Source organism: Diachasma alloeum, unplaced genomic scaffold, assembly GCF_001412515.2.
Source record: "Diachasma alloeum isolate Michigan unplaced genomic scaffold, Dall2.0 Dall_scaffold_00280, whole genome shotgun sequence".
In the NCBI taxonomy this organism is placed as follows: domain Eukaryota; kingdom Metazoa; phylum Arthropoda; class Insecta; order Hymenoptera; family Braconidae; genus Diachasma; species Diachasma alloeum.
In genome coordinates this window covers 1,015,656-1,042,951 of record NW_021680419.1, presented here as the reverse complement: position 1 = coordinate 1,042,951, position 27,296 = coordinate 1,015,656, and the positions used below count along the sequence as shown (strand labels likewise).

The following is a 27,296-nucleotide window of genomic DNA, read 5'->3' as shown; positions in this document are numbered from 1 at the left end:
CCGGGATTCAAGTTGAGTGTTTCCAACACCATCTCAGCAAAATGACAGTTAAATTATGCAAAAATGGCAATGGGAGAAGAGAAGAATAAGTTAAAATTGTTTTTGGGGGAAATTTTGTTCATGACTTTTGCCATTTTTCAGACAAATAAATTATTAGGAGAACTTTGCCCTGGTGAGGACTTCTGAACGTCAATGTCATTCTCGTTATTTGTGAGATTGCACGGCCAACAATAATGTTCACAAATAGGGAAGAATATTTTCTTTATTACAAAAAAAAACATTAATGAACACTAAATTACGATCGCACAATGAATTCAATTAAAAAATAGGGGAAACATAATTTTAAATCGGTGGTGGAGCTGTATTTCTGACGTGAGTGTGACGACTCAGGACCTCCTCGAAGGACCACCATCGCAGGGGCGTTGTGGAGCAGGGGCTGGTAATCGAGAGTGCGTCTTTCACGTAGAAACCGATGAAAAAGGTGATTATCGCACACCAGAGCAGCAGGCGCCAGGAGAGGAGGTCGTTTGCAGCTGCCGTGAGGGCCAGTCTTGTTCTTGAGAATCTGATGACAATTGTGCATTAATTCCAATCAAACTGACGTAATTAATTGCAAATTATTAAAGGACATTTTTGCAGGGACATTTTACAGCTTCAGAGAAGAACTCGCGCTATTTTCGTGATGCATAATTAGATTCTATGAATTTATTCAATTTGTTAATTGAATTGCAGGAGAATTTTTAAAAATTTTTGTCGGTAATTAACGAAATTCAAATAACATGTGCATTTTTATGTAAAATTATTTCTTCACATTTTTTTTATAAATGAATAATAGGAGGGTAATGACTATGAAGTGATTGAAAATTCGATCGAAGACTTCTCCATAACATCAATAAATAATGAAAAGTGTTGATTGTCAATTGAATTGCACGAGAAAAGTGGAAAGGAATTAATCGATAATTAGCGAAATTGAAGTACCATTTTGCATGAAATATTTTCTTCAAAATGCTCTGATCCATAAATGAATAATGAAAATGTCCCTATAGAATTTATTACAAAAAGAATGTCCAGAGCACTTGAAAATCCTTGAAAAAAACATATCAAGTCAGGCGTGAAGTAATGGCACAAAAAAATAAAAAAACCTTGATATTTCCTCCTCATGCAACTCATGTTCCTGCTCCTCTTGCAAAGTCTCGATGATAGGCTCCTCCCTACTACTGGACATCCTGCGTTCCACAGTCTCATTTTCACAAACTGTCATTTGGCTCCGTACCAAATTATTATTCTCCTCTCGTGACGTACGTCGCGACTCTGCCTGCTCAAAGATTTCCCGCAGTTCCCCAACACTGCTAGAACTATTTTCCAAAAACTCATTCATCAATATCCCACGTTTCGAAAACAACTCCATTACTCTTACAAACAAAATTCTTACTCTGTTCTGGTCAACTTTTCGGTCTCGAATCTCTGGGGCTCGGAGCTAAACGAGGGCCTCCTTATGGTGACTCTACCAGAGACTGAATTCCTCTGTCTAATATTATCCTAAAAGATTCCACTCAATTAGCGGGGCATTGTCTCAAGGATATCCGAGTGAGAGAGCCTCCGGAGTAGAATTGGTTCATAATCTTACATTTTTGTGATTTTTTATGCCACAAATGGTGGATTTTAGTTTATTAAAATTAATAAAGGTCAATTGAGCGTAACATATTTCAGTAAAGAATTTCAGTGGTGAATTCGATCAAAAATTCTATTAGTTTTTGCCCGATTCTATACAGCAATTCCGCAGGTTTACTGCAAGTAAACGTGTTTTTTTCAATAGAAAATGTCCAATAGAAACTATTTTATGGGTAAAATAAGTAGAATTTCATCTATCTGTGCAACTTTTTCTATTGAGACCTTGTTCATATTACTTGCTCAACAATTTTCAGTTTTTTCCACTTTTTGGCTGCTCCTTCGATTGAAAAAATTGAATAAAAGCTTGGAAAATTTGACTCGAAGAATTTTTATAGAAAATCTCAGTAAAATAAGTCGTACATAAAAATCGAATTCTATTGATTTTTTCTGTACAATATTTTCCATTAAATATTTCCATTGGAAAAATCGCGCAGATGAATTTTTCAATAGAATCATCCAGAGAACAATAGAAAGTTTAATAGAAATCCAATAGAAATCACTGGGTTTTTCTATTAAACTTTTTCATACAAGAAATTACACTGTTGGATATTTGTGGAATTCTTTATGAATTTTAGTCAAATTAAATTCACCTCGAATTCCATTCACCCTCGAATTTCCAAAATTTGTATAAAAAAATCAGCAAAAATTTAATTTCAAGAGCCCCATTCCCCTTTCAAGACTCTCTCACGAGTATTCCCCTAAAATTACTTTTGTCACTTCTTGGGCAATTCCAATGGGTCGGAAAATCGTGGCAATACTCGCACGTCTCCTAGCCATCTGCAAAAATATTATCCATAAGTGACAAGTGCTAAATTCCCAGACCCTCGCAAAAGCAGCAATTGTGAAGAAAATCAAAAGCCCGAGACTGATAAATCCCATTAGCGAATGAAGCTTCATATTTATTTTCATTAATGTACCATCGTACGATTGGTGGTGGGTGACAGAGCGCGATACCTCACAGCTGAGGAGAGCCCCTCGCCCTCTCCATTGCCCTCGTCAATGACAATGTTATTTTCCGCTAAGACTCGCCTAGAAGATATTTAATTCCCAGTGAATCCACTCTCCAGCGAAAAAAATCGGTTCATTACTGATTTAAGACTATCCAAGTACCTTTTGCCATTAGTTATTTGTCTAAAATAAATAGACAAATATTTATAAACAATTCCAGTTGAAGATTTCAGTTCCAAACTTTCAGAAAATTGATTGTTTTTCAGTTATGATTATGTACTTTTTTCAGATTTTTGAAATGTTTGGGACTTTGAATAATAAAATTCATGCAAAATGATCAAATGAGGATTTGAGGATTTCTAATTGATAAGCCATTCACTAAAATACTTAAGAAAAATAAAAATGGGGCATAATGTGAAATATACTGAATTTGTTTATATTGTCTACTCTATTTTAGAATACACTGTCGGGAAAAATTTTAACTTTCATGGACACTTGGCTATTCTAATTTTCAGAACAATGACAGTGAATTCGATTGAGGAAGAAAAGAATAATAGAATTTTAGATTTCATTAAAAAATTCAATGAAACTTCAGATTTCTTAGCCGAAAGATGAGAATTCCTCAACTTATCCAACTTAAGAATATATTTACTTGAGTTTTTCTGATATTTATGAATTTTCATGGAATAAATTACCTAAAATTAACAATTTTCTTTGATTTGACCATAAAATTTACCATTTTCAATGACGAAATTTCTCCAAATCTCATTGAAACTATAATGTCATAAAAATTTCCAAAAAGTGTCCACCGGAAATTTCTGATAGTGTAATCATCCCTTGGAGATGAAGGAAATATCTATCCAAAGGTTGAAATCATCTCAAAAAAATTCCCAATGCTTGATATTCAGACAAAAAGTCACGAAAATGAATGAATGAAATCTCTAAAAAAAAAATTCAAAGTACTTGGATACTCGTAAAACCCTAGCAAATGAGATCCCTCACTTTTTCTCAGCCACCTCAGCCGTAAGTTTCTCACACCTACTCCTGAGTATCTTCAGAAACCGATCAGCAAGGTGAATGGCGCGTGATATTCTGTACTCCTGCTGTATGGCACCTAGTGTTTCAGCAGTGCAAGACACTCTGTGCGCACACTGGGCTATTATTTCTACCTGATGGCATGCAAGCTCGATCCTCTCGACCGTTTCGCTGTCGAAGCACAGGGGCGCAAACTCCTAGAGTATTCATAATCGTCTAATAACTTGTGAAATTTCACAAATGAATTTAGTGTTTTTTTTTCGCTTGCCTGAATACTCTGTTGCATTTTCGCGATCTCAACGGCGAGATCGTGCTCAGTGTAATCTCGTTGGCGAAGGGCTAGGGCTCTTCGTCGAGGCAATGTCACGCGGTCTGTGCACAGACCCAGGGAGAAGGCTACGAACTTCCTCTGGAGTTTGGGCATTTTCAGATGAGTTAGAGTTTTTTTCAGTAGAATAATTTTTGATATTTTATTTCGCGAATATCTTGGAGATTAAGGGATTTAAACGAGAAACAAGGGTCGAGGGATAGATTTTGTGGAGAGTTTAAAGAGGTTTAAAAAAATCCATTGATATCTCCTTCTAAACCTATTATTTCTCGAAATATTTTGGAAAGAGCGAATTTAAATACTGAATTAATTCTAAATAATTACGAATAAATGAGAATTACCTCGAGGTCTTCTTCGGTCAAGTCTTTCCCCCTAAAAACAATAATAAACAAACACCAGAATAAAATCATTTCAATGTAAAATTCATTGATTGATTATTTTTGCCCTGACTTGAATTCTCCTGATTTTTTATTCAATAATTTAGTTGAATTGATTGAATCGTCGTTTGTAAAAACCAAAAAATAAGTGGAATAGTGGAATTTGAATTAAATATCTTCAATATTAACATTACAAAATTGAGAAAAGTGTGATAATGAAATGAATGAATGAATGAAGAATAAACTCATTCAATTTAAAATTCATAGATTGATTATTTTTGCCATTACTTTAATTCTTCTAATTTTTATGCGATAATTTAATGGAATTGATTGAATCGTCGTTTCTAAAAACCAAAAAATAAGAGGAATAATGAAATTTCAGTTGAATATCTTCAATATTAAAATTAAAAAATTGAGAAAAGTGTGATAATAAAATGAATGAATGAATGAAGAATAAACTCATTCAATTTAAAATTCATTGATTGACTATTTTTGCCATTACTTTAATTCTCCTAATTTTTATGCGATAATTTAACTGAATTGATAGAATCGTCGTTTTTAAAAACCAAAAAATAAGAGGAATAATGAAATTTCAGTTGAATATCTTCAATATTAAAATTAAAAAATTGAGAAAAGTGTGATAATAAAATGAATGGATGAATGAAGAATACACTCATTCAATTTAAAATTCATGGATTGATTATTTTTGCCATTATTTTAATTCTTCTAATTTTTATGCGATAATTTAATGGAATTGATTGAATCGTCGTTTTTAAAAACCAAAAAATAAGAGGAATAATGAAATTTCAGTTGAATATCTTCAATATTAAAATTAAAAAATTGAGAAAAGTGTGATAATAAAATGACTGGAGAATAAACTCACTCAAGATCTTCACTCTCCGAAAGCTGCGCAATTCCGGACTCCTGTAGTCTCGCATCAGTGAGACTGGGAAAGGCAACAGCATCCACTTCCTTCTTGAAGCTCCCCTGCCTCTTATCCTCCCCCTGACCATTGCTACACCCGCGACAACTGTCGCCCCCGCCGAGATCGATGTTCTCACCCTCGCTCATCGATCGCCTGATCCTCGGCGCCCGCTGGAATCCATCAAAACTCCTCAAAAATTGCCAAACCGAATCCACACAGCCCCATAACACAATTCCAATCGTCAGTCTGTTTCAATAACCCACTCGCAAATCACCAAGTACAAATTAATCAAAGTTAATTAATCTTCCACCAGGAAGTACGTAGCTGCGCAATTAATATCAATTGCTATGCAATCACAATTGCTATTCATCGGAGAGAAAAAATAAATAAATCAGGAGTGAAGTGGTAAAACAATCTTCGTTGATTTGATTGTGAGGAATTCTAAGAACTCTTCATTAACGATTAGGAAAAGAGGAAAATAGCAATATATGAATGGACTGACTCCATAAACTAGAAGATAACACTTCTTGGAAATTTTATTATACCGTTCCACTGAAATTTCTAGGAATTTCGTCATCGAAAATTCCTAATTTTACGGACAACTCACTGGAAACTGTAAATTTCAGTTGAATTATCCCATGAAAATTGGAATAATTAGTCGTGAGAGAATTCTCTTCTTCTTGGTGTGCAAAATTTGAAACTTCAGGGAAATCCGAAATTTGATGATTTTTTTTTCCTCGAAGAAAACCCCATGGCACTATCAAAAATTGATTTCATTTTTTTCCAATAGTGCAAATGTATAAAAAAAAATCTGTAATCAGTAGTGAAGGGGTAAAACAATCTTCGTTGATTGAATTCAGAGGAATTCTAAGAAATCTTCATGGAGGAGGAAGATAAAAATTTAAAAAAAAGACTAACTCCATAAAATAAAATATAACACTTCTTGGAAATTTGATTATATTATTCCACTGAAATTTCGACGAATTTTGTTATCGAACATTCAAAATTTTATGGAAAAATAAATGGAAACCGTAAATTTCAGTTGAATTAATCCACGAAAATGGTAATAATTCATCGGGGAATTCCCCTGTCTCGCCGCTCCAAAATTTGAAATTTCAGTGAAATCTAAAATCTGAAGCTTTTTTCCCCGCCTAAAATGCCCTATCGCTCTCAAAAGCTGGAATTTCATTTTAAACTACAACAAAACAATAAAAATTCACCAAACTAATCAACTACCTGTCAAAGTCTTCAAATCGTCTCCATTTCTTCTTCCAAATGACCAAACAAACTTCCCTTAAAAATGACATTGTCCCAGTGTACCCTCCACAGACCGCCGTTCCCCACACCCAAATAAAACCCACTTCCCTCCACCACTCTCCCCCCAAAAACCAACCACTGCCCGTCCCGAAAAAACAATCAAATAACTTGACAACAATCCAAAAATACCTCATCTCTGCCATCCCTGGGCGCCTTAAATCCGCTCCTGTCATCACTGCCCCTCGAGAAACGATCATTCCCCCAACTCTCCCCCNACTCTCCCCCGAATCCCCGGTCACCCCCTGGAACTTCCCCCCAATCTCCGTGGAATCCGACTCGGAATCGTCGGAGCTGTCCTCTCCACTCGACATCGCGCGTGTAACTGATGTTTTCCCATCCCCAGTGATTTCGATACTGGCGTTCCTCTCGCCACCCGTACCGCAGTCACTCCTCGCCCCATCAGTTCCACCAGCCCCAGCTGCATCCCCCACACCCCGAACTCTCGATAAATTCAGTCTAGCAGGTGCCAGAAAATTCCCCTCAATTTTCGTCTCAACACTATCAACCGACGAATCCTCCTCCCTCCAAGTACCAAGTTTACCCGGTGAACCCCCCGACGAATCAGACGATTGACTGACGTCAGCTGTCGTCCTGTACCCAGTGACGCCCTCAATCCTCGACCGATCATCATCGATATTATCAATTAAAACGTTTGGAGGACAGTTGTCCGTTTCACTCGTTCGTCCACATCTCTCACTGAGTTTGTGTGACTCCGACACAGCACCTCCGTCCTGCACCTCGAATACTGTGTCAATGTCGAAGGAGCGTTGAAACACCGATATCTTTCTCCTCGGTATTTTTTCACTCACTGACATATCAGATTTATCAATCCCCCGACAATCCTCGCGCTCCACTTCCTGCGATTGTCTATCTCCAATCGAACAGTCCACCGATGCCAATTCACTCACCGACAGATTCTCCTGACCCACTGGCGAAAGCCGACAAACTTCCCCAGTGCATGAATTTATTTTCGTTTCACTCTGAATTTTAACAAAAAATGAAGAAATGTCGTCGTGCGATGCAGATGCTACAGCAGACATTGAACCAACGGCGTTCGATGACCCCAGGTCCTCGATATTTGTCACATTATTTTTAATATCAAGACCCAACTGCTTGGCATCAACCAACTCGATTTTATCCTTGATCTCCGACGCTCTGCACGTCAAAAATACATTCGGTGTATTTGTTTCCACTGGTACTGGTACCTTGATCCTGAGGAAGATAAATAAATAGACATTGAGGATCAGCTACTATTGCGTATGAAGATTGGGTTTTTTTTTCGGTTGAAAATGTGAGGCATTCCAGTCGTGCGGACGAGGGGAATTTGAGTTCGTCGGCGTTCCGGGGCCTTGAGAGCTAATTGTATAAACAAATTGCATCGTGCAACGTTCAATCAGGAAACGAGATTCACCAGTTGGTAACTAAGGGCTATTAGATGAGGAAGTTCTACTCACATTAACAATCGTCTGGGATTGAGACGAATAGGTGAAGCACGTCAACTTTTATTCGGTCTTATTCACCCATTTGCCCACGATCGCGGTAATTTTATTTTAAGAATTTTGATAATTTCGATTTCCGTGCACGCGCGTGCAACAACCAACTCTTCCTCCACCCGTTTGACAATGTCTTCCCGTCCCGCCAACTGAATGAGCGCGAGATAACTCGTATTTTAAACTCGGTGGTGGGGTATGGAGAACAAAAAGAGATTTAATACCAGACGGAAAAGGTAGAGCGGAATGGGGATTAATGCAGCGACTGGAACATGAAGAAATGAGTAATGAAAAAAATATGTGAACGAGTTTCGCGGGAGGTATTACCATTCGCGAGAGCCTCTCGGACTGCATGACCGAGAGAGATCAAATTGTCAAGGTGAACGACAGACAGCGAAATTATGGTAAGAGCGGAACGGGGAATCAAGGAAGCCAGTGGTTTAAGGATATCCAAGTATCTTTTACAGTTTGGTAGAGACCACACTGTAGATTCAAGCATTTTCAATCATCAAATTTGTCAATTAATTTTGTAAATTTGTTAATTATGTGAAATTAGTTAAACGTTCGGAAATCTTATTTTTTTAGGGATTTTTTAATTGCAATTTTTTCTTCCCCCAAAGATAAACTTTCTGTTTTTTTTTAACTCTTTAAAATGTTTTGTAATGTTTAAATAATAAAATCATTGTAAAATGTCCGCAAGCTGAGTTGAATTACAAAAGTAATTCACTGGAGAAAAAATAGCCAAAGTACTTAATAATAATTGAATTTAGATTGCGTGAGAAAAATTTGAAAAAAATCATAAATATTCAGCGTCATTCAAATTACGTTTTGTCGTTGTTTATGAATTATTTATAGAAAATGCTTGTAATTTCAAAACATTGCAATTTTTAAATTATTTCAGCGCTCCTCCTCCAAAAGTAAACTTTCTATTTTTTTTTTCAGATTTTTAAAATGTTTTCTAACTCTTCAATATCGAGATTCAAATTCAGTCCTGCAAAGTGTAAATAATAAAATCATTGTAAAATGTTCGAAAATTTAGGGGAAATGGGGCTTAAATGAAACCTCCGATGATCGACTACAAAAGTAGAAAAGCATTTCACTGGAGAAAAAATATCCAAAATACTTGGACATCCTTAAGGCATTTTTTAATGGATTCTCTCGGGTTTTTTTTTCGCCACTGGAGCTGGGGGGAGAGTCGATGTTTGTCAGGCGCATTAGAGTCGTTAGAATGTTGGGACGGTGTTGAATTGTGTTGTGTCCACATCTGGTTAACATTGATATTAACCCAATTACGAGGGGCGCGAAGAGGTATGTGTGTAGCTGATTGGAGCATCAGGGTCATATGCGAGGATAACCACTCTGAACAGAAATTCAATTTCTGAGGTTCAATTGCTGTTATGGATTTGACGGGGTTTTATTTGAGAGCATGAGAGAGATTTTATGCGGGACGCTTTTTAGGGCCTTTCGTAGTAATTATTTCATTGAGTATTTTATTCAGAAAAATTAAATGATGAGGTTATCGGGAATTTAAATAACATTTTTACAATTTCGATTGCATTGTGTATGAATTTTCTTAAATTTCATTTTCAAGTGGAAGTTATTTCTTACACATGAGTTTTTCTGTAGCTTTCATAATGTAATTCATAATACAAATTCTCAAAAAATAGCCAAATCTATTTTATTACTATGAGGAATGTCCTATGAATATTTTTGGATGAAAGCCATTATTTTTCTCACAGATGGAATCCCTTGAAAAAAGTGCAGAGGGAAAGAAATAGCAAATAAAAAACTGAGCATTTGAATAAATGGATTTTTCACTATTTCTCGTTATAAATAGACTGCACCGACTCATTACAGAATCGTTAGCTCTTGTGTCGTGCTGTTTCGTCAAAGAATCGTGTGGAAGTGATACGAAACACAAAACACCACTATTTTTTCCTCTTCTGAGCATTTCATTGTGGAGCGAAGTGGAATAGTCACGAAAACGGAAAAATACTAACGCAAGCTTGAATAGAATATTAAACAAATTATATTTCCGTTCTGTTCTCTTCTGTTTCCCTTCGAATGCGAATGACTGCAGTGATGACCATTAATTCAAGGACATAAAAAATCTGTGTAATTGTTGAAATATGATTAAAGCCAAATTCAAAAGTTTCACTAATTGCTCGCGATAATCTCATATTCAACAAATCGAATAAAAAAATCTACTGTTTTATCTGTTTATTTTTTATCAATGCATCGATAAAATGGAGAAAAATTAAAAATCGTGAAAAATTGCAGTAATTTAACGAATCGAATCTAAAATCTATTGTTTTTTCTGTCTATTTTTTTGTGAATCCATTAATAAAATCGTGAAAAATTAAAAATCATGGAAAATTACATTAATTTTCGGGAAAACTGTGCAATCGGGTCAACAGGCATGAGGCATGACTCGGTATAACCCGGCAATTTTCGAAGGACAGCAATGCGGACTCTCTATTTATACGTCGCGTAACTCATGGCCTTGCAACGGAGATTGGCACAACCTGTCTCTATTTTCGCGGATGCTTATAGATATTTCGTTTGATCGTCTAAACGCTCTCCTGATTGATGAATAAAATCATTAGGCGATTATCACCTGGAATGACTGAATTTATTGATGACAAATCAATCTGTAAGGAATGAATTACTCACGGCGAGTCCAGATAATCTTGAAACGTTTGGATGTAAAATTCTTTGAGATATTCACTGGCTATTCGGGGATCGGCTGAGACCTGTGAACTTGAATCAGTCGTTGATGGCTTCTTCAGTGCTTCTGACACCTGGAAAGAAACTGAGTGATGCACGGAGAGCTGACAATATTATCATAATAATGGAGTGGTTTTTATCTGTGACGTGTATCACTGGACATTGTGGAGACTGATTTTTTGGGCTTACCTCGTGGGATAGCTGCTTTATTCTCTCGAATATTAGGAGGATTGGGGATATCTCCAAGTCGGAAGTGTTGGGGGACTTTGGGGTTCTTGATGGAGAACTATATCGCTTGGTTTTCCGTATAAAGTTGATTATTCTGGAAATTAAAAGGATGGATTGAGTTCGTTGATGATTCTTGGGAGTATGTGTCAATTTTTTTGAATATATCTGGGAAATTGAGTGACTTTTTTTTAATTTTCAAATTTTTTTGTAAAATTCTGGTCAAACTGTTCCTTTTGAAGATATTTGCGCAATAAAAAAATTCAGTCTGTTATTTTTTTTTTATTGTTGAGACATTTTTCAATATATCTGGCGAATGAAGTGATGTTTTTCAAGTACTGAAATTGTTTGGTAGATTTTTAAAATTGTGAAGAAATGTTGCCTTTTGAAAATATTTGCACAATAAAAAAATTGAGTCTGTCAGTTTTTAAAAATAATTCTTGAGATATTTTTCAATATATTTGGGATCCACGGATGTTTAGAGATGAATTTTAAAACCTCTTCAAGACCTCTTCAAGAATTTTGGGTAAACTATTGAAATATTCAAAGAATTATCTACAATTATATTTTGCATTGTTAATCGTACTTTTCAATTTGCCTTCCAGCCTCGACGAGTTCACTGTTACACCAATCTGCCTCTAGTTCCAACTCTCGAATTTTCGATTCACACTTCATGTCGTAGCATGAAAACCCCTGAACACAAAATACAAAAAAAATTGATGAGAACTGCATTTTCCAATTCATGTGATGTTTTCAGTAATTCAATTGTTATCACCAACTCACCGAGGCCTTCAACTCCGCATACAACGACTCCTCGAGCTGGACTTTCTGGTCATTCTGATACTTCAGATTCTCGTCTGAGGAGTCCAAATACCTCGTCGACGTGAGGCAAGCCTGCGAATGAATAAATTCCTTGTTATCTCCATTGAGTCTATTTTTGAGTGTCACAACCTACCTCTTGATCCAGGGAGGTTGGGCAATCGAGGGTCAATAGCCGCATCTTCAACTCGACGTTTTCACTCGTCAAATCGTCACTTTTGTCTTGCATATACTGGAAATAAATTCAATGTCAGGTAGTTCGTAAATTATCGAACATTTTCAAATTTCCAAGATCTAAACTTAATTCTCCATTTAAAAATAATAATGATCAGCAGAATGATAATAGTAATAAAGATTTAAGTCAAAATTTGAATCGAATTGTTTCAGTTTCCCCTTTTTAAATCGATATTCCCCAGATGCATTGACTCACTCGAATTTTCTTCTCATATTCATCTTCCAAACTCGCAATTAAGTCATTCATATCATCAAGATTCTTCTGCAGAGTGGCACACTGAATCTCCTTCTCCTCTAATTTAGCCTCACACATTGACAATCTCTTATTCCAGTAGAGTTTATCTCGGTTCAACTCTTCGAGGCTGCGATTGAAAGTTTCGTTCTGCATAAAAATAATGAATTTGCATACATTTTTCAGATCGGAAAGAAGTGGTGATTAAATATTCACATACATCGATTTTCAGTTTTTCAAGAAGTGCATTACGCTCTTTGTCTATCCTCTGGAGTGCCACTTGACATCGCCTCTCCTGTGCCTCTACCATATTTATCCTTTCCTTATGTTCGTCATTCTCTTTCAGCAACTGGTCACATTTTTCTCGCATTTGATCCCTGGAAAATTCCCGGGAAATGAATAGTTTATGATAATTACGGAATCATCTTGAGAATAACTAAATATAGGAAAAAGTGTAAAGAGGTTTTTTTTGTCGATCTAACAGTATTTTCTTTTTGTTAAAGCCACTTGTTCTCGAGATAATTCTATTAGAATAAATATCTGGTCTGTTTAACAAAAAAATTAACAGACTATTCTGTGATTATCTCAGAAAGACGTGGATTTAGTGAAATATTTGATGACATTTTCAAGAAGATAATTGATTTTTGTTGCTAATTTGATATAGAAATCTGCAAATAAGGTAATTTGTAATTTCTCTTTTCTGAAATTAATATTTGATGATAATTCCGGAATTATGTCGAGAAAAATTAATTACACAAAAAATGTCTAAAGGTTTTTCGTAAATCTAACAGTATTTTCTTTTTATTGAAGCCACTTATTCTCGAGATAATTCCATTCACACAAATGTCTTCCCTATTTCAGAAAAAAATTAATAAACATTATTGTAAGATTATCACAAGAAATTTTCATTTAAACCGATTGCTAATCAAAAGTGAATAAAAAAGAATCCAGAATTATTCTTATCAACAATTCGATGTAGAAATTCCCAAACAAAGTTATTCCTAATAGACAAAATAATTGTTTAAATTCACAGCGAATTACAATTTCTGTTGGAACAGGTGTAACTGTCGTCGGTACTCATTAGCCAATTCCTCGGCTCGAGCCAATTCATCTCGAAGCCAGGCGTTCTCCTCATCGAACCGGCGGACCCGCACCCGAAGCTCAACTTCAGTGTTATTATCTCCATCTTTGTAGGCTGATGATGTCGTTGATCCCTCACTGAATGCTTCGTCGAACCTTTGAGGATGATAATCCATCAATCGATGTCTTTAACTCGCCGTGAAGTGGTTGACATTAATTTCCACTCCTTCCAAAATAATTCGAGAGCCAGTGAATCTGAGAAGAAATGTGGACTTCACAATACATTTTTCTTCTTTCACTAACACGCACGAAAAAATTTAATAGAAAAACCTATCGAATTCGTTAGAAAATTCTATTAAACTTTTTATTAATTTCTGGCTGATTCTATTGACATGTTCAATAGAAAAAATTCAATAGAAAAAGTTAACAGAATTCGATTTTTCTATATAACTTATTCATTTCATATATTTTCTATAGAATTTTCTCGACTCAAATTTTCCAAGTTTTTTTTCATTCTATTTTTCTTTTTTTCTCATCAAGAAAATCAAACGAAAAAACTTGGAAAATCTGAGCCGAGAAAATTCAATAGAAAATATCTCAATAGAATAAGTTTCATAGAAAAATTGAATTCTATTGACTTTTTCTACTGAATATTTTCTATTGAACATTTCAACAGAATCGGCCAAAAACTAATAGAACAGTTCAATACAAATTCAATAGAATTTTCCAACGAATTCGATAGGTTTTTCTATTAAATTTTTTTGCCCATGAAATTCTCATTCTCATCTGTCAACCACTTCACGACAGAAAGAGTCACAAAAGCATTAATTCCAACTTATTGAACGAAAAAAGAGGATTTACTTGGACTTCACGTCACTGTCTGAATTATTCGTCTCATCGTCCCACGCCGAAGTGTCCGCTGCAATACAAAAAAAAAAAAAAAAACCAGAGCGAAAAAGCGAAATTAATGATGACGCGTGAAAAAAGTGACTGAAGTGACTTCACGTTTTGCTGGAATTACCTGTTTTTAATTCACTCTTCGTCACGTTAACATAATCACTCTCATCCTCATAAGCATTGACTACCTGGCGATGGGAATTCGCCATCCTGTCCCCATTGAAGCTGAGCCTGCAACAAGCGAATGAACCCTGCAATTCCTGAGCAATTTCTTGACGATCGCCCATGAGTTCTAATCAAAGGAGGCCCTCGTTTTCAATACCACAGTGCACATGTAGCCAAAGTCAAGTTCAAACTACTACATTATTGAGCTGGAATTGCTCGTCGGGGCTTATCGCACTGCACTTGGAGCAATATAATAACCATTGCACAGGTAAAATGATGGATGGTAGTGTGCGGGGAAGAGGTGGAGCCGTGAAATAGTCATAAACGAGTGGATAATAGACAGTGAAAGATCGAATTGTGGAGTGGGCTGGGAGATTGCAAGCGGAATATGACATCTTTTGGAAATTCTAGAATTAGGGGAGGTTGGGGTAAAACGGACACTTTTGACTTTTTTTAAAATGTCAATGAGGGGTTGAGATGTTGATAAAATTTAATAATTTTTTTTCTCAATACAAAGAACAATTTTTTCCCTTTGTGACGAGCCTAAACTGAGCACAATTGATCAATTTGTTTCTGAGTTATGAATAATTTTAAAAAAGTCTAAAGGGTCCGTTTTACCCCACCCACCCCTATAGTGCTGAGCGTCAAGAGGACTTGCAGGAAATGTTCACAGCTACATGTATGAAAAAATTTACCAGAAAAAGTTGCAGAATTCATTAGGAAATTCTATTGGAGTTCTTTAGAAATTCTAGTAGATTTTTCGATTTTTCTGTATGAATATTCTCTCGCAATTTTTTCCATAAGAATATTTGGGCATGAATTTAGAAAACTTGGGAAATCCGTGTTCAATAATTTTAATACAAAAAAAATTAATAGAAAAAATCTCAAGAAAAGAATTCAACCGGAAAAATCGAAATCCATTGACCTTTTCTTATCAAATATGTAATAGAATCTGCGCAAAAACAAATAAAATTTTAACGAGAATTCACTTGAATTTGAATAGAATCTCTATAGAATTTCCAGAGAATTTTAATAGCAATTTCTAACGAATTCGCTAAGAGTTTCGATTAAATTTTTTTCATACGGGTATGAAGAGAGATAATTTTCAAGTTAATTAACATAATAAAAGAATTGTTGCATTACATTATTACATTATTTTTTAAATAATTATTTCGGTAGTGAGAAATGATAAAACTGTATTTCGAGAAAACCTTTTCTTAATTTTCCCTTCATTTCGGAATTGTCAAATTAAAAAATGTTACACTTTCAAAAATTAAATTACTCCAATAGTTTTTAACAATTTAATTGTCTCACAGATGAGTACTTTCAAAGAATTTCAGAAAAAAAATTGAAAAAAAAGGCCTAAATTGAGACATTCAAGGGGTTAACGAGGGGTCGATCAGGGATCAATAAACGTCAAAAAAGCTAAGAAAAACTCGAATAATACTAAGGAAAAAAAGAAAAAAATAAATGGGAGAGTTCCGGAAATTCTTTAATTCTCGTTTCCAGACAAATTCCAAATTGATTAATTAAATTAAGCCATTACAATAACTAATTATCGATCAATTAATCATGCTGTCTTAATTTCTGAAAAACTGAATTACTTCAGCAGTTTTTAACGACAGAAATGTCTCAGAGATGAGTAATGTTAAACAAAAATGTCAAAAGCCGTTTTCCCTGTGAAATTTTCTCAACTGCAGAAAAAATCTCTTGACATTTTTCTCCAAACCCCCCATTACGCACATAATTTCGTCATAATCATCCTGAACCACGAAAAAACGAAAAAAAAACAGAGGTAGGGGAGGGTAGGGTAAAATGGACACTTAACTTTTTTAAAAATATTCATAACTCAGAAACAGATTTATCAATTGAGCTCAGTCTAAGCTCATCACAAAGAGGAATCATTGTTTTTCAATTGAAAAATAAAATTATTCCATTTCACGAACAATTCAACACGTCATGAATATTTCAAAAAAAGTTAAAAAAGTCCGTTTTACCCTACTCTCCCCTAAAAATAATGAAATTAAAATCATCTTCACCTTCGCCTGAGCATTCTTTTGGCATTGTTATTGTTTCCATCCTGCCACGGGGACAACAGTCGTCCCGAGGTGACCCAATGCCGCATTGATTCCTCACAAATCGCCCGGTTACCTCGTTTCTCCTCTTTATTAACTTCACCCATAATTCCCAAAAATATTTCCCCAAATCATCAACCAATTGTCCTTTGTCTTTTCTCATAAAAAAACCACAATAAATCGTCACTAAAAGTCACTGAAAACACGATCGTAAAGGGCGAGGGACACTGTAGACGTTCGGCGTGCCGGTCTGCCAGTCGCTACTGATTCGCAGGCAGAAACGCGTCTCCGCGTCGTATCAACGGTTCGATCTATTGAAAATTCAAGCACAACGGACATTTCAATTTCTCCATTTCGCTGATAGCTTTGTTTTGTTTCGACTCGTGCGTTCAGTTATGTGCGTTCAGTTATTTCCGATTGTTGGTGAAGTAATCAAGTGCAATTGCGAAGTTGTGGAATTTTGACTGGGGGGGGGGGCGACGAGGATTTGGAAAACCGTTACATTTTTTGTCATTTCACTCTTGGCTATCGGTTTCGTGGATAAACTGGAGCGCCATTTACAAACAAAACATGTGTCATTGAGCTCGGAATTGATGGAACATCTTTGAAAACATTCGTGTGGTGTCGACAGAGCAGGGGCGAGTGGGAGAATCCAATCATTGAGGGGTAAACTAGGTAAGTTGAGACATTTTCGTTGGTTGTTGAGAGTTTAGCCTCGAGGGGAACAGATCTCGGGATTCGGCCGAGAGAATTTTTTCGTGGAGAATCCCATGACCTGGAGGTTTTAGAAAAAAAGAACGTTTTAACGTCGACGTTTCTCTCGTTGATTAGACACACTCGCTGTTAGAAAATTACTCTTGAGATTTCAAGCAAAAAATCTTGAAATTTTTAACAACGAATAATTTACGTGAATTGCCATCGATCTTGTTGTTGATAGATCAGTCAATGTTCGTGAATATTCAATGAAATTTGATTTCTCAACTTTTCAGGCAACTTTTCTTCTGAATTTTCAATTCGTTGCTTAATTTTCGCGAGAGGGGTGAGTGGGGTAAAATGGACACTTTAGACTTTTATTTTAATTACTCATAACTCAAAAACAAATTTATCAATTGAGCTTAGTTTAGGCTCATCACAAAGGAAGAGAATTGTTCTTTGCAATGAAAAAAAAATTATTAAATTTTGTCAACATTTCAACCCCTCATTAAAATTTTTAAAAAAGTCAAGTGTCCATTTTACCCCAACCTCCCCTAGGTTTTAAAATCCGAATTGTCATTGAAAATTAAATGATCGTTCATAACGAAAAACTCAATTTATTCAATTGCCAAGATGAATCAGGAATTCCGTGAGCAATTTAGTCTGAAATTGAATTCAAGTTCAGAATATTGAAAATTCAAATGCATCTGTTACTTGAATTTCAAAAAAATTCTAACAGTGTGGACAGCAACAAAATGGACACTGAGCTTTTTTTAATGTCAATCACTGAATGAATTGTTAATGAAATGGAATGATGATTATTCCCCTAGTGCTCAATGGATAAATCTGTTGTTAAATTGTCGTTGAATTGTTAAACTTGAAAAAATTGAAAGTGCCCACTTGTCCCACTTTATTAATGAAGTAAGGAAGGCACTCGTTTCAATCCAATTAATAAAAAATGAGTGTTTTGATGATAAAAAAACTGATGTTCGTTTAAACTCAAGAATAATTGAAATGTCAAAAATAATCCAAACGTTAAAATCTCCTTCCATCTCCACAATTTATTTCATTCTGTCACAACAGATGAGAAAAAAGTACTCTTAAAGTATCCAGAAAAAAAATACAAAATATATATCGATATCATTCGTTGTAACACGATCGACACAGCGAGGCGAATAAATTACATTTCAAAAGATGTCGATAAAAGTATGACCTAATACAATAGTTGATTTATGCCTCTCCATTTCTCGAGAGAGGTTCAATGATCCTCGGTGCGTGGAATATGTCTTAAAAATTGTCAAAACACTTCGTTTAAAATTTCGTTGACGACGTCCATTGTCTGGTCGTCAACTAGGACGATGTCAAAGGCCTCCATGTGGGCTGGAAGACGCTGCTCCACCTGTTAAGAACATTATCAAAGGTTAATATTGGTTCTGAAGTAATAGTACATTAGAGTACAAGGGCACAAATTTCGCCTTCGGCTCGGCCTGTAAACTACACATTCGTTGAAAACGAAATTTATTACCGAGTGCTCTATAATATTTTATGTCAAGTCGTGCAGAAGTCGAGCAGTGAGCATGCTGCGCGAAGCGCAGCGTGCGATAAGCTCGACTTATTGCACGGCGCGACATAAATGTAATAACAAGTTTTACATTTCCGTGTAAAAACCCATATTTTTTCAATAGAAAAAATATCAGAATGAATTGAATAGAATAATTCAGATCTATCAATCTTTTTCTGTCATTTGTTCTGTGAATAGAATTTTTAAATTCTATTTCCGAAATTTCGGGTACACTTTTTGGAGATTTTAAGTGGTTTTGTCATTGAAAATCAACAATTTTATTGATAAATCAATGAAACTTATAAATTCTAGTTCAGTTAACCGAAGAAAATGGATGGAAATCAGGAAAATTCTAATAAATATACTCTCCAATTTTCAATAAATTGGAATAAATAAATTGAATTTTCCCCTGAATTTAGAATTCAACAACTTTTTCCCCAGCTATCCAGGAAATTTCAATGCTCTTCAAACAGTGAATGTCTGGAAATGCCAGAAAACCCACGAAATAAATCAAAAAGTCTTACATTTCCGTATAAAAACCCAACTTTGAGAACAGCTTGGCAATCGTTGACGCCATCGGCCATTGTGGCGTCCCCCGTTATGTCCCCCATGAGGATGACGTTGTTCCTCCCCTCCAGAAGCTCAAAGTACTCCGAATCAAGAACCTTTTCATTTTTATTGAACACGTGAATGAGCACGTCATTCTTGAATCCGTCGAGTTTGCTCTCCGCGAACTTGAGGAAATTCGAGATGATCTTGACGTTGTTCAGGTAGACGTTGTGGTGTCTGAGGACTTGTTCAACGACATCTCCCAGGCCTGCACTGAACACTAGCACTGGGACATTGGCGGCTTGTAACCTCTCGAGGAGCTCCCGCGTTCCGTCCCTCAAGAAGGATCCGTGGATCTGGACCACGTCATCGAGCTCCGATGTGTCAAACTCAAAGTCCTTGAGCAGATTCTGAGTCTCGATCATCCAATCCTCCATTGCCTTGATCTTTGACTCCTCGTCGAGGTCAGGGTCCAACTCCATTGGGTGGTATTTGTTGTAGAGCGATGTCGACATCGCTTTGGTTTCCGACGGTATTTGCTTACATTTGTAAAAAATTCCTAGAATTGGATACAGAATTGAGTAGAGAATCGAACAAATTAAGGACATCCTAGTACTTTGGCCATTTTTTCTCCGCTGAAATGTTTTTCTACTTTTTTAGTCGAGTAGACCCAGTTTCCAGATATTTTACAATGATTTTATTATTTAAACTTTGCAGGTCTGAATTTCAATGTCGATATTGAAGCGTTGCAAAACATTTTGAAAAGCTAAAAAAAATTAGAAAGTTTACTTTTGGGGGAAGATTGATGAAATAATTGAAAAAATGTAATTTTAATTTTTTTCAATTTTAAATTAATTCGTAAACAATCGATTTCATGCCTAAAAAATGAGGTTTCCGAAAATTTAAACAGTTTGAATTATTCATTTTCAAACACGATTTTGTATGCGAATGTGTAGAAAATATTTAGCCACAGAATGTGATTGAGCCGTTATAAAAAAATTTAAAAAACTAAAAAAAAAATCGAAAGTCTACTTTTGGGAAAAGACTGATGAAATAATTAAAAAATTCAATTTTTGAAAATTACGAGCAATTTCTATGAATAATTTAGAAACAATCAATTTCCCACCCTAGAAATCATTTGTTCGGAATCGTAACAAATTTTCGATACTCAGAATTTTACCAGTAATCGACGTCACGCCTAGAAAAATAAGGTTTCCGAAAGTTTAAACAATTTCAATTATTTATGTACAAACAACAAATCTGTAAAAATTTAGCCAGCAAAATAACTTGTTCACTGATTCTATCAAGAGATCATCCCCCTCTTTTATAAAGAATTTTATTATCTACATGATAACAAAATCTTCAATTCCATTTTCGTACAGACTATTCTCTAAACAACAACCCCATCTCTTCATTTTCATCTGAATCCACAAGTTTCCTAAATCTCAAAAAACTTCTCCATTCAATAAAAAAATCAAATAACCCAAATTTTAAAAATATATATAAACTCACCAAAACTGCTGCGCAAGCATTTTCCATCAACATGTTGTTTGGTGATAGTCTGATCAAAATCGCTGATAATCTGCAACACACCAAATGCCCCAGTCCCAAAACGTCAAACTCAAATCTCTAAAAATACCTCCAAAAAATCCTTGAAAGCTCACCTGAAGTTTATCAGGCCCATCCCTCCTGATTCTCTCGATGATTCTCTTGACATTATCGGGATTCCTCATGAAAACATGACTGCGTTTCAAGGTGGTCAGCTGGACAGACGAAAAGTGAATGAAGCAAAACCGTGCATGCATAGTCCCCCCTTCGACGTTCCGAACGCGTGCAGACGTCACCGCGTACTCAGTTTAAAATAAAATTTACTCACATTGTCATTGGCCGTCTCTGGCATCGCGTTAAAATCGTATATTTATCCTTATCAAATGAAAGCTAAAATTATCAATGTATATCGTACAATTCGTCCCAAATAAATCCTCAAAGCTCTTCTTGTGCAATATATTATAACCAATAAGTTGACAGGATCATTGATTCATATGAATTGGAACAGCTGCCAATCAGGCTGGGATCAACTGTTTATCTGTTCTATCAGATGTTTATTATTAATCTCGATGGATCTCGTTGTGTCCTCGAGTTATTTTGTAAATAACATGAAGATTGTCCTCTGTCAACGCTTCGTGTAGCACACGATCGACCCGATCAGGGGGAGAGGAAGAGAGAGACAGAAGACCACATGGCAACCACTAACCAGTTCTCATTGCGTTGGTTCGTGCATTTGCGAACGAAATAGAATGCTCAGAGTCATCTCCATTTCACATTCCCCCCACCAGTTTATACTTGACGTAAATCTTTTGCATGCTTATGACAAGGGCAGAATGGATTGGACTCTGGAGTTCAAATTCAGAAGTTTAAATCACCCATTTTAATCATTTTCGAGATATTTACAAAATAAACTTTACACGGAAATTGATTTCGGAAACTCAAAGTTGACAGGGTTTTGCAGATTATTTAGCAAACATCACTGAAATGTTTTTTTTTAACTCCATGAATTTGACGCAGAAATCCTTTGACAAATTTATCTGGAGATTATAGTGAACCCTTTGCTATCAGAGATATTTTCAAAATAATCTGTAATTTCATTTGAAATGAATTCACGAATTCAAATGTCTCACTTTAATGACTTTCGAGATATTTTCATTATTGGAAATCATTTTCTTGATTTCGGAAACTCAAAGTTCACAGGGTTTTGCAGATTATTTAGCAAACATTACTGAAATGTTTTTTTAAACTTCAAGAATTTGTCACAGAAGTCCTTTGACAAATTTATCTGGAGATTATCATGTGAACCCTTTCTTTTCCGAGCTATTCTCAAAATAATCTGTGATTTAATTTGAAATGAATTCATGAATTCAAATGTCTCACTTTAATCACTCTCGAGATATTTACGTAATAAACTTCACAAGAAAATTGATTTCGAAAACTCAAAGTTCACAAGGTTTTGCAGATTATTTTGCAAACATCACTGAAATGTTCTTTTTAACTTCGAGAATTTGTCACAGAAGTCCTTTGACAAATTTATCTGGAGATTATCATGTGAACCCTTGGTTTTCCGAGCTATTCTCAAAATAATCTGTGATTTAATTTGAAATGAATTCATGAGTTCAAATGTCTCACTTTAATCACTCTCATTTACATCATACACTTCACAAGAAAATTGATTTCAGAATTTCAAAGTTCACAAGGTTTTGCAAATTATTTAGCAAACATCACTGAAATGTTTTTTTAAACTTCAAGAATTTGTCACAGAAATCCTTTGACAAATTTATCTGGAGATTATCATGTGAACCCTTTGCTTTCAGAGACATTCTCAAAATAATCTGTGATTTAATTTGAAATGAATTCATGAGTTCAAATGTCTCACTTTAATCACTCTCATTTACATCATACACTTCACAAGAAAATTGATTTCAGAATTTCAAAGTTCACAAGGTTTTGCAGATTATTTAGCAAACATCACTGAAATGTTTTTTTAAACTTCAAGAATTTGTCACAGAAATCCTTTGACAAATTTATCTGGACATTATAATGTGAACTCTTTGCTTTCAGAGACATTCTCAAAATAATCTGTGATTTAATTTGAAATGAATTCATGAATTCCAATGTCTCACTTTAATCACTCTCGAGATATTTACATGGTAAACTTCGCAAGGGATCGACTACAAAACGAATTGGAAAATGCCGCTTTTACTTTAAATTCTCCACAAAGAACTTCTTTGAGAAATTTCTCTGAACATCAGAGTAACCCCTTTGCTTTCAAAGATGTTTTGAAAGTAAATTGTGATTCCAGTGAAAATAAATTCATTGTTCTTGTCGCATATTCGTTTCAGTTCAGCTTCTTTACGGTTTGATTATTAATTTTCATGCTCACTCGTACGTGCACCTTTACATTAGCCAATAGTTATCGTAGAGCCTCAGTCAAGGACACTTAAATTTACTGCCCCATCGTCCATCGAAATTTATCACAATGCAACGATTGAATGAAATGATTCACTTCCTGCTGCAGGGCTAGGAAAGTTTGACTTTCAGAAATTATTTATCAGATAATGCTTCGTTTCTGCTGATGAAAGTTCAAGAAGTTCTGAAATGTTGAGACCTCCAGGGGACTGCAACTTTATCCAGTAAGTTTCTAGATACTTTCGAAGCTCCTTCACTCGCAGGTTCTCCCCTGTCTCGTTGAAATTAGAACTCGTCACTGAAAACAATTTTTTAAAATTATTCGATTTTTGGGATCATGCATTCTAATAGTTTACATCTCCTTATTTATTTTATCTTCCGTAAATATAAAAAATAAAATAAAGAATATTATTTATTTTATCTTTGATTATTCATTTTTACTTTAGAGATTATTCTGAAAATATGATTAAATTAAACTTTTTAAAACGCAAAAAAATGAATAAAAAAAATGAAATAAAAAAAGAAGAGTGCACGAATAAAATCACTCACAAATATGCAACTGATACATGATCTCCAGTACAATAGAAACCACTGTGACATCAACATCAAATCGACTTTTTTGAAACCACTCGATAAGTTCAATCGTCTGATGAATGCAGTCTATTATCTGTGGCTCCTCCATGGCAATCATCTTGAGATTCTCAGGAGTTTTGTACGGCTCCAGTATTCGCATCAACGAATTAACGACTGCCCCATCATTTTCAATAACGTCTCGTACATTTGGGGAAGAGACCTCGAGGATTTTCGATAGAATCTCCAGCCAATTCTCGATTACTTTCAACTCTTTACTGCTGTGAATTTCATCACTCGATCTTTGTGGGATTAGTTGGGAGAATGCTTCCACTAGGGCTGGTAACAGGGACTTCATGTCGAAGGTTTCTTTGAAGAGGAGGGAGTTTTCAGTTTCGATGGCGGTGATGGACTGCAGGAGAGTTAGTGTAGCTATCACCAGATTTTCTAAAGAAGGAAATTGATCAGTTTATTTCGCCTAGAGAAGAATCTGATTCATTTCGAGTATGTATTTTCTTCTGAATATGAGCAATACGATTTGTTTAATTCATTCTCGTGAATTTCAGAGGGAAAGTGATGATCATTTACCATTCGTAGAACTTTTTAGAATGAATATCAAGGAGTCGCCAAGGAATTTGCACTGCTTCAAGCTCTCCAACCACTTTGAACTCCAATTTTCACTCTGGAGATTCCATACTGCAGCCTGGAGTATCCTCAGGACTTGAATTAATGTCTCAGTGTCGTTGCTGAGCAGTATACTCAGTAACGAATCCACGAGCTCTGAGTTTTCCGCTACTCGAGACAAAATATCAGACTGACAGCATAAATTTCCGGTGATTCCTACGATTATTTCCTGGGGAAAGTGGGGAGAACACGAAATGATTTTATTTTATTTTGAAATCAGTTCGTAAAAAATACGAATAGGGCAGAATGGGGTAAAATGGACACTTTTGACTTTTTTAAAAATATTCATAACTCATAAATATATCCATCAATTGAGCTCAGTCTAGGCTCATCATAAGGGGGAAGAATTGTACTTTTTATTGAAAAAAAAATTACTCCATTTCATCAACAGTTCAATAAGTTATTAGCATTTGAAACAAAAGTAAAAAGTGTCCATTTTACCATCTTTTCTAGACGTCGGGGAAATCGAGGTAAAATTAACTTTTCAAATCATCAGTGTTCTTGATCAAATCGACCTATTGAGATAAACCAGGTCTCATTTTATCTTTAGAAAAAAAATGTTGAACTTGATGATGGAAAATAAAGTCGACGTCTGTCGTATGAACTATCATACCGTCAGTCTCTCCTCCGTGGAGTTGTCTAAAACATGCTCTGCAATGGATAAAAACTGGTTCTCAATCATAAATGATACGACGTCCTTCTCTGCAGTCATGTCCCACAAGTAACATAAATCTTCTTCTATGTCAGTGGACCATTTCACCTCTTCTGGAAGCTGAGCAAAAGTCATTAATTTACTCAATTCTTGCTATATCCAATCATGCATTAATTAATTTCTCCAACCATTCTTTAATTAATTTTCATTCATTAATTAATCTGTCCAATCACTCATTCATTAATCACTTATTCACTTATCATTTTTCCACTCTCATAATTATGATTAGAGGCGAGTGGGGCAAATGAACACATTACTTTTCTTTCAATGTTCATAGCTTGGAGACAAAATGATCAATTGAATTCAGTCTAGGCTCATTACGAAAGGAACGGATTGCCCTTGTCAAAGAATAAAAAATTATTCCATTTCATCAGTAGGGGAGGTTGGGGTAAAACGGACACTTTTGACTTTTTTTAAAATGTTAATGAGGGGTTGAAATATTGATAAAATTTAATATATTTTTTTTCAATACAAAGAACAATTCTTTCCCTTTGTGGTCAGCCTAAACTGAGCTCAATTGATAAATTTGCTTCTGAGTTATGAATAATTTAAAAAACGTCCAAAGTGTCCATTTTACCCCACCCACCCCTAATTCAATGAGTTATTTATTATGGCTTCCGGAATTCAATGAGTGATTAAGATTAAAAAAAAAAATCTCAACTGCCTATTTTGCCTCACTCTTCCCCAATTACCTTTGACAGGGAAATCAGTGTTTTTAGAATCCAACTGCCACTGTAGGCGGTTTCTCCAACAGTATCACCCCTCATAGTGTTCATCTCATCCTCATCGACGTCCCCTGGTTCAACAATTGTCGATGATAACCCATTGTCACCCTCTCCCTGCTCCTCTGCACTCTCCATTTTTTAAATTCACGATTGCTCCGAAATGAAAATCAAAACAAAACAATTTCGAGAATGATTGAGGGTTAGGAGCCCCAGGTGCTGCTTCGAAATCTTCGAAATGAATACACAAGTTTAAATGCCGCTTCACTGCGCGTGCGCAGTCCAGAGTCCGGGGTGCAGTCAGCTGATCGCGTTGTTTACGTTCAGTGATTTGTTTGTCGACGTTCACCAGCGTTTAATGTGTAATGTGTGTTGACGATTAAAATGAAAATAGTGAGAGCATAGTGTTTCATGGATTTAATCATCGGATTGTGAATATATTTCATCAGAAAATGTCTTCGGCTGTGGGTCGCGACGATAAAAACAAAAATGGATCTTCCAACAAGGTTAGTTCAGTCATAATAGACAAGAATGAATTTTGCAAGTTGATTTCACTATTTTAGAGAATTAAAAAGTTACTATTTGGTAGCAATTAGGGAAGGGCAGGGTAAAATGGACACTTTTGACTTTTTTTGAAATATTCATGACGTGTTGAATTGTTCATGAAATGGAATAATTCTACTTTTCAATTGAAAGAACAATGATTCCTCTTTGTGATGAGCTTAGACTGAGCTCAATTGATAAATCCGTTTCTGAGTTATGAATATTTTTGAAAAAAATCAAAAGTGTCCATTTTACCCCTCTCCCCTATTAATTATTTTATAAGTTTCGGAGTGAAGTGGTCAAGTCTTATGAGTCTAATCTGTAACTATTACTGGAAAAAAATTTTCTTCAAAGATTCCTTAAATTATTAAAATGTTGCTGATATTAAGAATTCAGACTTTTTTCAGTAAATACTAACACTTCGATCCAGCTGTGTGAACTTGGAGTCGAAGTTTGATAAATCGATTTTTTTTCTTATAGTATCGATTGTACTCAGTGAGTACCTAAATGTACCACATTCATTTTCGTTTGTACCCCGCATCACTAGGCGTAAGGGATGCGGGAAAAATCGTGGAGCGTCGGAAATGAAGGTACGGAAAAAATTTTCATGAGCAAGGATTCAGCATGGATAGTACTTGTATGTACTATATTTTTCCATTTCATTTATCAACCCCTTCAATACTTTACCCGCTTCTAAAATCTTAAATGTATGAAGGACGTCAGGAAAACATACAGATAGCTTCTAAATCGTTAGTAC

At 35.4% G+C, this 27,296-nt stretch overlaps 5 protein-coding genes across 5 annotated transcripts in view; 2 read left to right on the top strand and 3 right to left on the bottom strand.

The window, feature by feature from the left end:
- Positions 1 to 244: 244 nt before the first annotated feature.
- On the bottom strand, positions 245 to 17,002 carry LOC107038357. Its single transcript, XM_015257404.2, has 22 exons — positions 16,510 to 17,002; positions 14,430 to 14,536; positions 14,270 to 14,327; positions 13,370 to 13,564; positions 12,549 to 12,705; positions 12,293 to 12,478; positions 11,999 to 12,094; positions 11,827 to 11,937; positions 11,630 to 11,736; positions 11,008 to 11,140; positions 10,765 to 10,892; positions 6,841 to 7,813; positions 6,731 to 6,808; positions 5,243 to 5,454; positions 4,324 to 4,354; positions 3,923 to 4,063; positions 3,622 to 3,851; positions 2,589 to 2,700; positions 2,380 to 2,448; positions 1,433 to 1,539; positions 1,143 to 1,355; positions 245 to 565 (listed from the first exon to the last, which is right to left on the bottom strand). The coding sequence occupies exons 1-22, from the start codon at positions 16,650 to 16,652 to the stop codon at positions 343 to 345; spliced, it is 3,810 nt and encodes a 1,269-aa protein (XP_015112890.1). The 5' UTR covers positions 16,653 to 17,002; the 3' UTR covers positions 245 to 342.
- Positions 16,571 to 27,296, top strand: part of LOC107038356 (protein NipSnap) — a 38,242-nt gene continuing 27,516 nt past the window's right edge. The window contains exon 1 of the mRNA XM_015257403.2: positions 16,571 to 17,220. The gene's annotated coding sequence lies outside the window, so the exon portion shown is untranslated. The remainder of the gene's footprint in view (positions 17,221 to 27,296) is intronic.
- On the bottom strand, positions 18,280 to 21,618 carry LOC107038354 (7-methylguanosine phosphate-specific 5'-nucleotidase). The gene is made up of 5 exons (XM_015257401.2): positions 21,225 to 21,618; positions 21,013 to 21,111; positions 20,861 to 20,930; positions 19,324 to 19,907; positions 18,280 to 18,637 (listed from the first exon to the last, which is right to left on the bottom strand). The coding sequence occupies exons 1-5, from the start codon at positions 21,246 to 21,248 to the stop codon at positions 18,536 to 18,538; spliced, it is 879 nt and encodes a 292-aa protein (XP_015112887.1). The 5' UTR covers positions 21,249 to 21,618; the 3' UTR covers positions 18,280 to 18,535.
- On the bottom strand, positions 22,597 to 26,220 carry LOC107038353 (protein saal1). Its single transcript, XM_015257400.1, has 5 exons — positions 25,967 to 26,220; positions 25,176 to 25,334; positions 24,467 to 24,731; positions 23,858 to 24,325; positions 22,597 to 23,606 (listed from the first exon to the last, which is right to left on the bottom strand). The coding sequence occupies exons 1-5, from the start codon at positions 26,132 to 26,134 to the stop codon at positions 23,437 to 23,439; spliced, it is 1,230 nt and encodes a 409-aa protein (XP_015112886.1). The 5' UTR covers positions 26,135 to 26,220; the 3' UTR covers positions 22,597 to 23,436.
- LOC107038352 (ATP-dependent RNA helicase abstrakt) overlaps positions 26,304 to 27,296 on the top strand; it is a 6,006-nt gene continuing 5,013 nt past the window's right edge. Inside the window, exon 1 of the mRNA XM_015257399.1 lies at positions 26,304 to 26,502. Within this exon, the coding sequence (XP_015112885.1) occupies positions 26,449 to 26,502 (54 nt within the window). The 5' untranslated portion in view covers positions 26,304 to 26,448. The remainder of the gene's footprint in view (positions 26,503 to 27,296) is intronic.

Excerpts from the sequence above, each read along its gene's own strand:
- LOC107038357 (XM_015257404.2), bottom strand. The coding sequence starts at position 16,652 with ATGGGTGAAGTTAATAAAGAGGAGAAACGAGGTAACCGGGCGATTTGT. Across the intron at positions 4,064-4,323 it reads TGACCGAAGAAGACCTCGAG|AGGAAGTTCGTAGCCTTCTC; the intron begins GTAATTCTCATT and ends CCCAAACTCCAG. Across the intron at positions 1,540-2,379 it reads TTGCCCAAGAAGTGACAAAA|GATAATATTAGACAGAGGAA; the intron begins GTAATTTTAGGG and ends GGAATCTTTTAG.
- LOC107038354 (XM_015257401.2), bottom strand. The coding sequence starts at position 21,248 with ATGCCAGAGACGGCCAATGACAAT. Across the intron at positions 20,931-21,012 it reads ATGGGCCTGATAAACTTCAG|ATTATCAGCGATTTTGATCA; the intron begins GTGAGCTTTCAA and ends GGTGTGTTGCAG. Across the intron at positions 19,908-20,860 it reads ATGCTTGCGCAGCAGTTTTG|GAATTTTTTACAAATGTAAG; the intron begins GTGAGTTTATAT and ends ATCCAATTCTAG.
- LOC107038353 (XM_015257400.1), bottom strand. The coding sequence starts at position 26,134 with ATGGAGAGTGCAGAGGAGCAGGGAGAGGGTGACAATGGGTTATCATCG. Across the intron at positions 25,335-25,966 it reads CACTGATTTCCCTGTCAAAG|CTTCCAGAAGAGGTGAAATG; the intron begins GTAATTGGGGAA and ends ACTTTTGCTCAG. Across the intron at positions 23,607-23,857 it reads CATGTATCAGTTGCATATTT|TGACGAGTTCTAATTTCAAC; the intron begins GTGAGTGATTTT and ends AATTGTTTTCAG.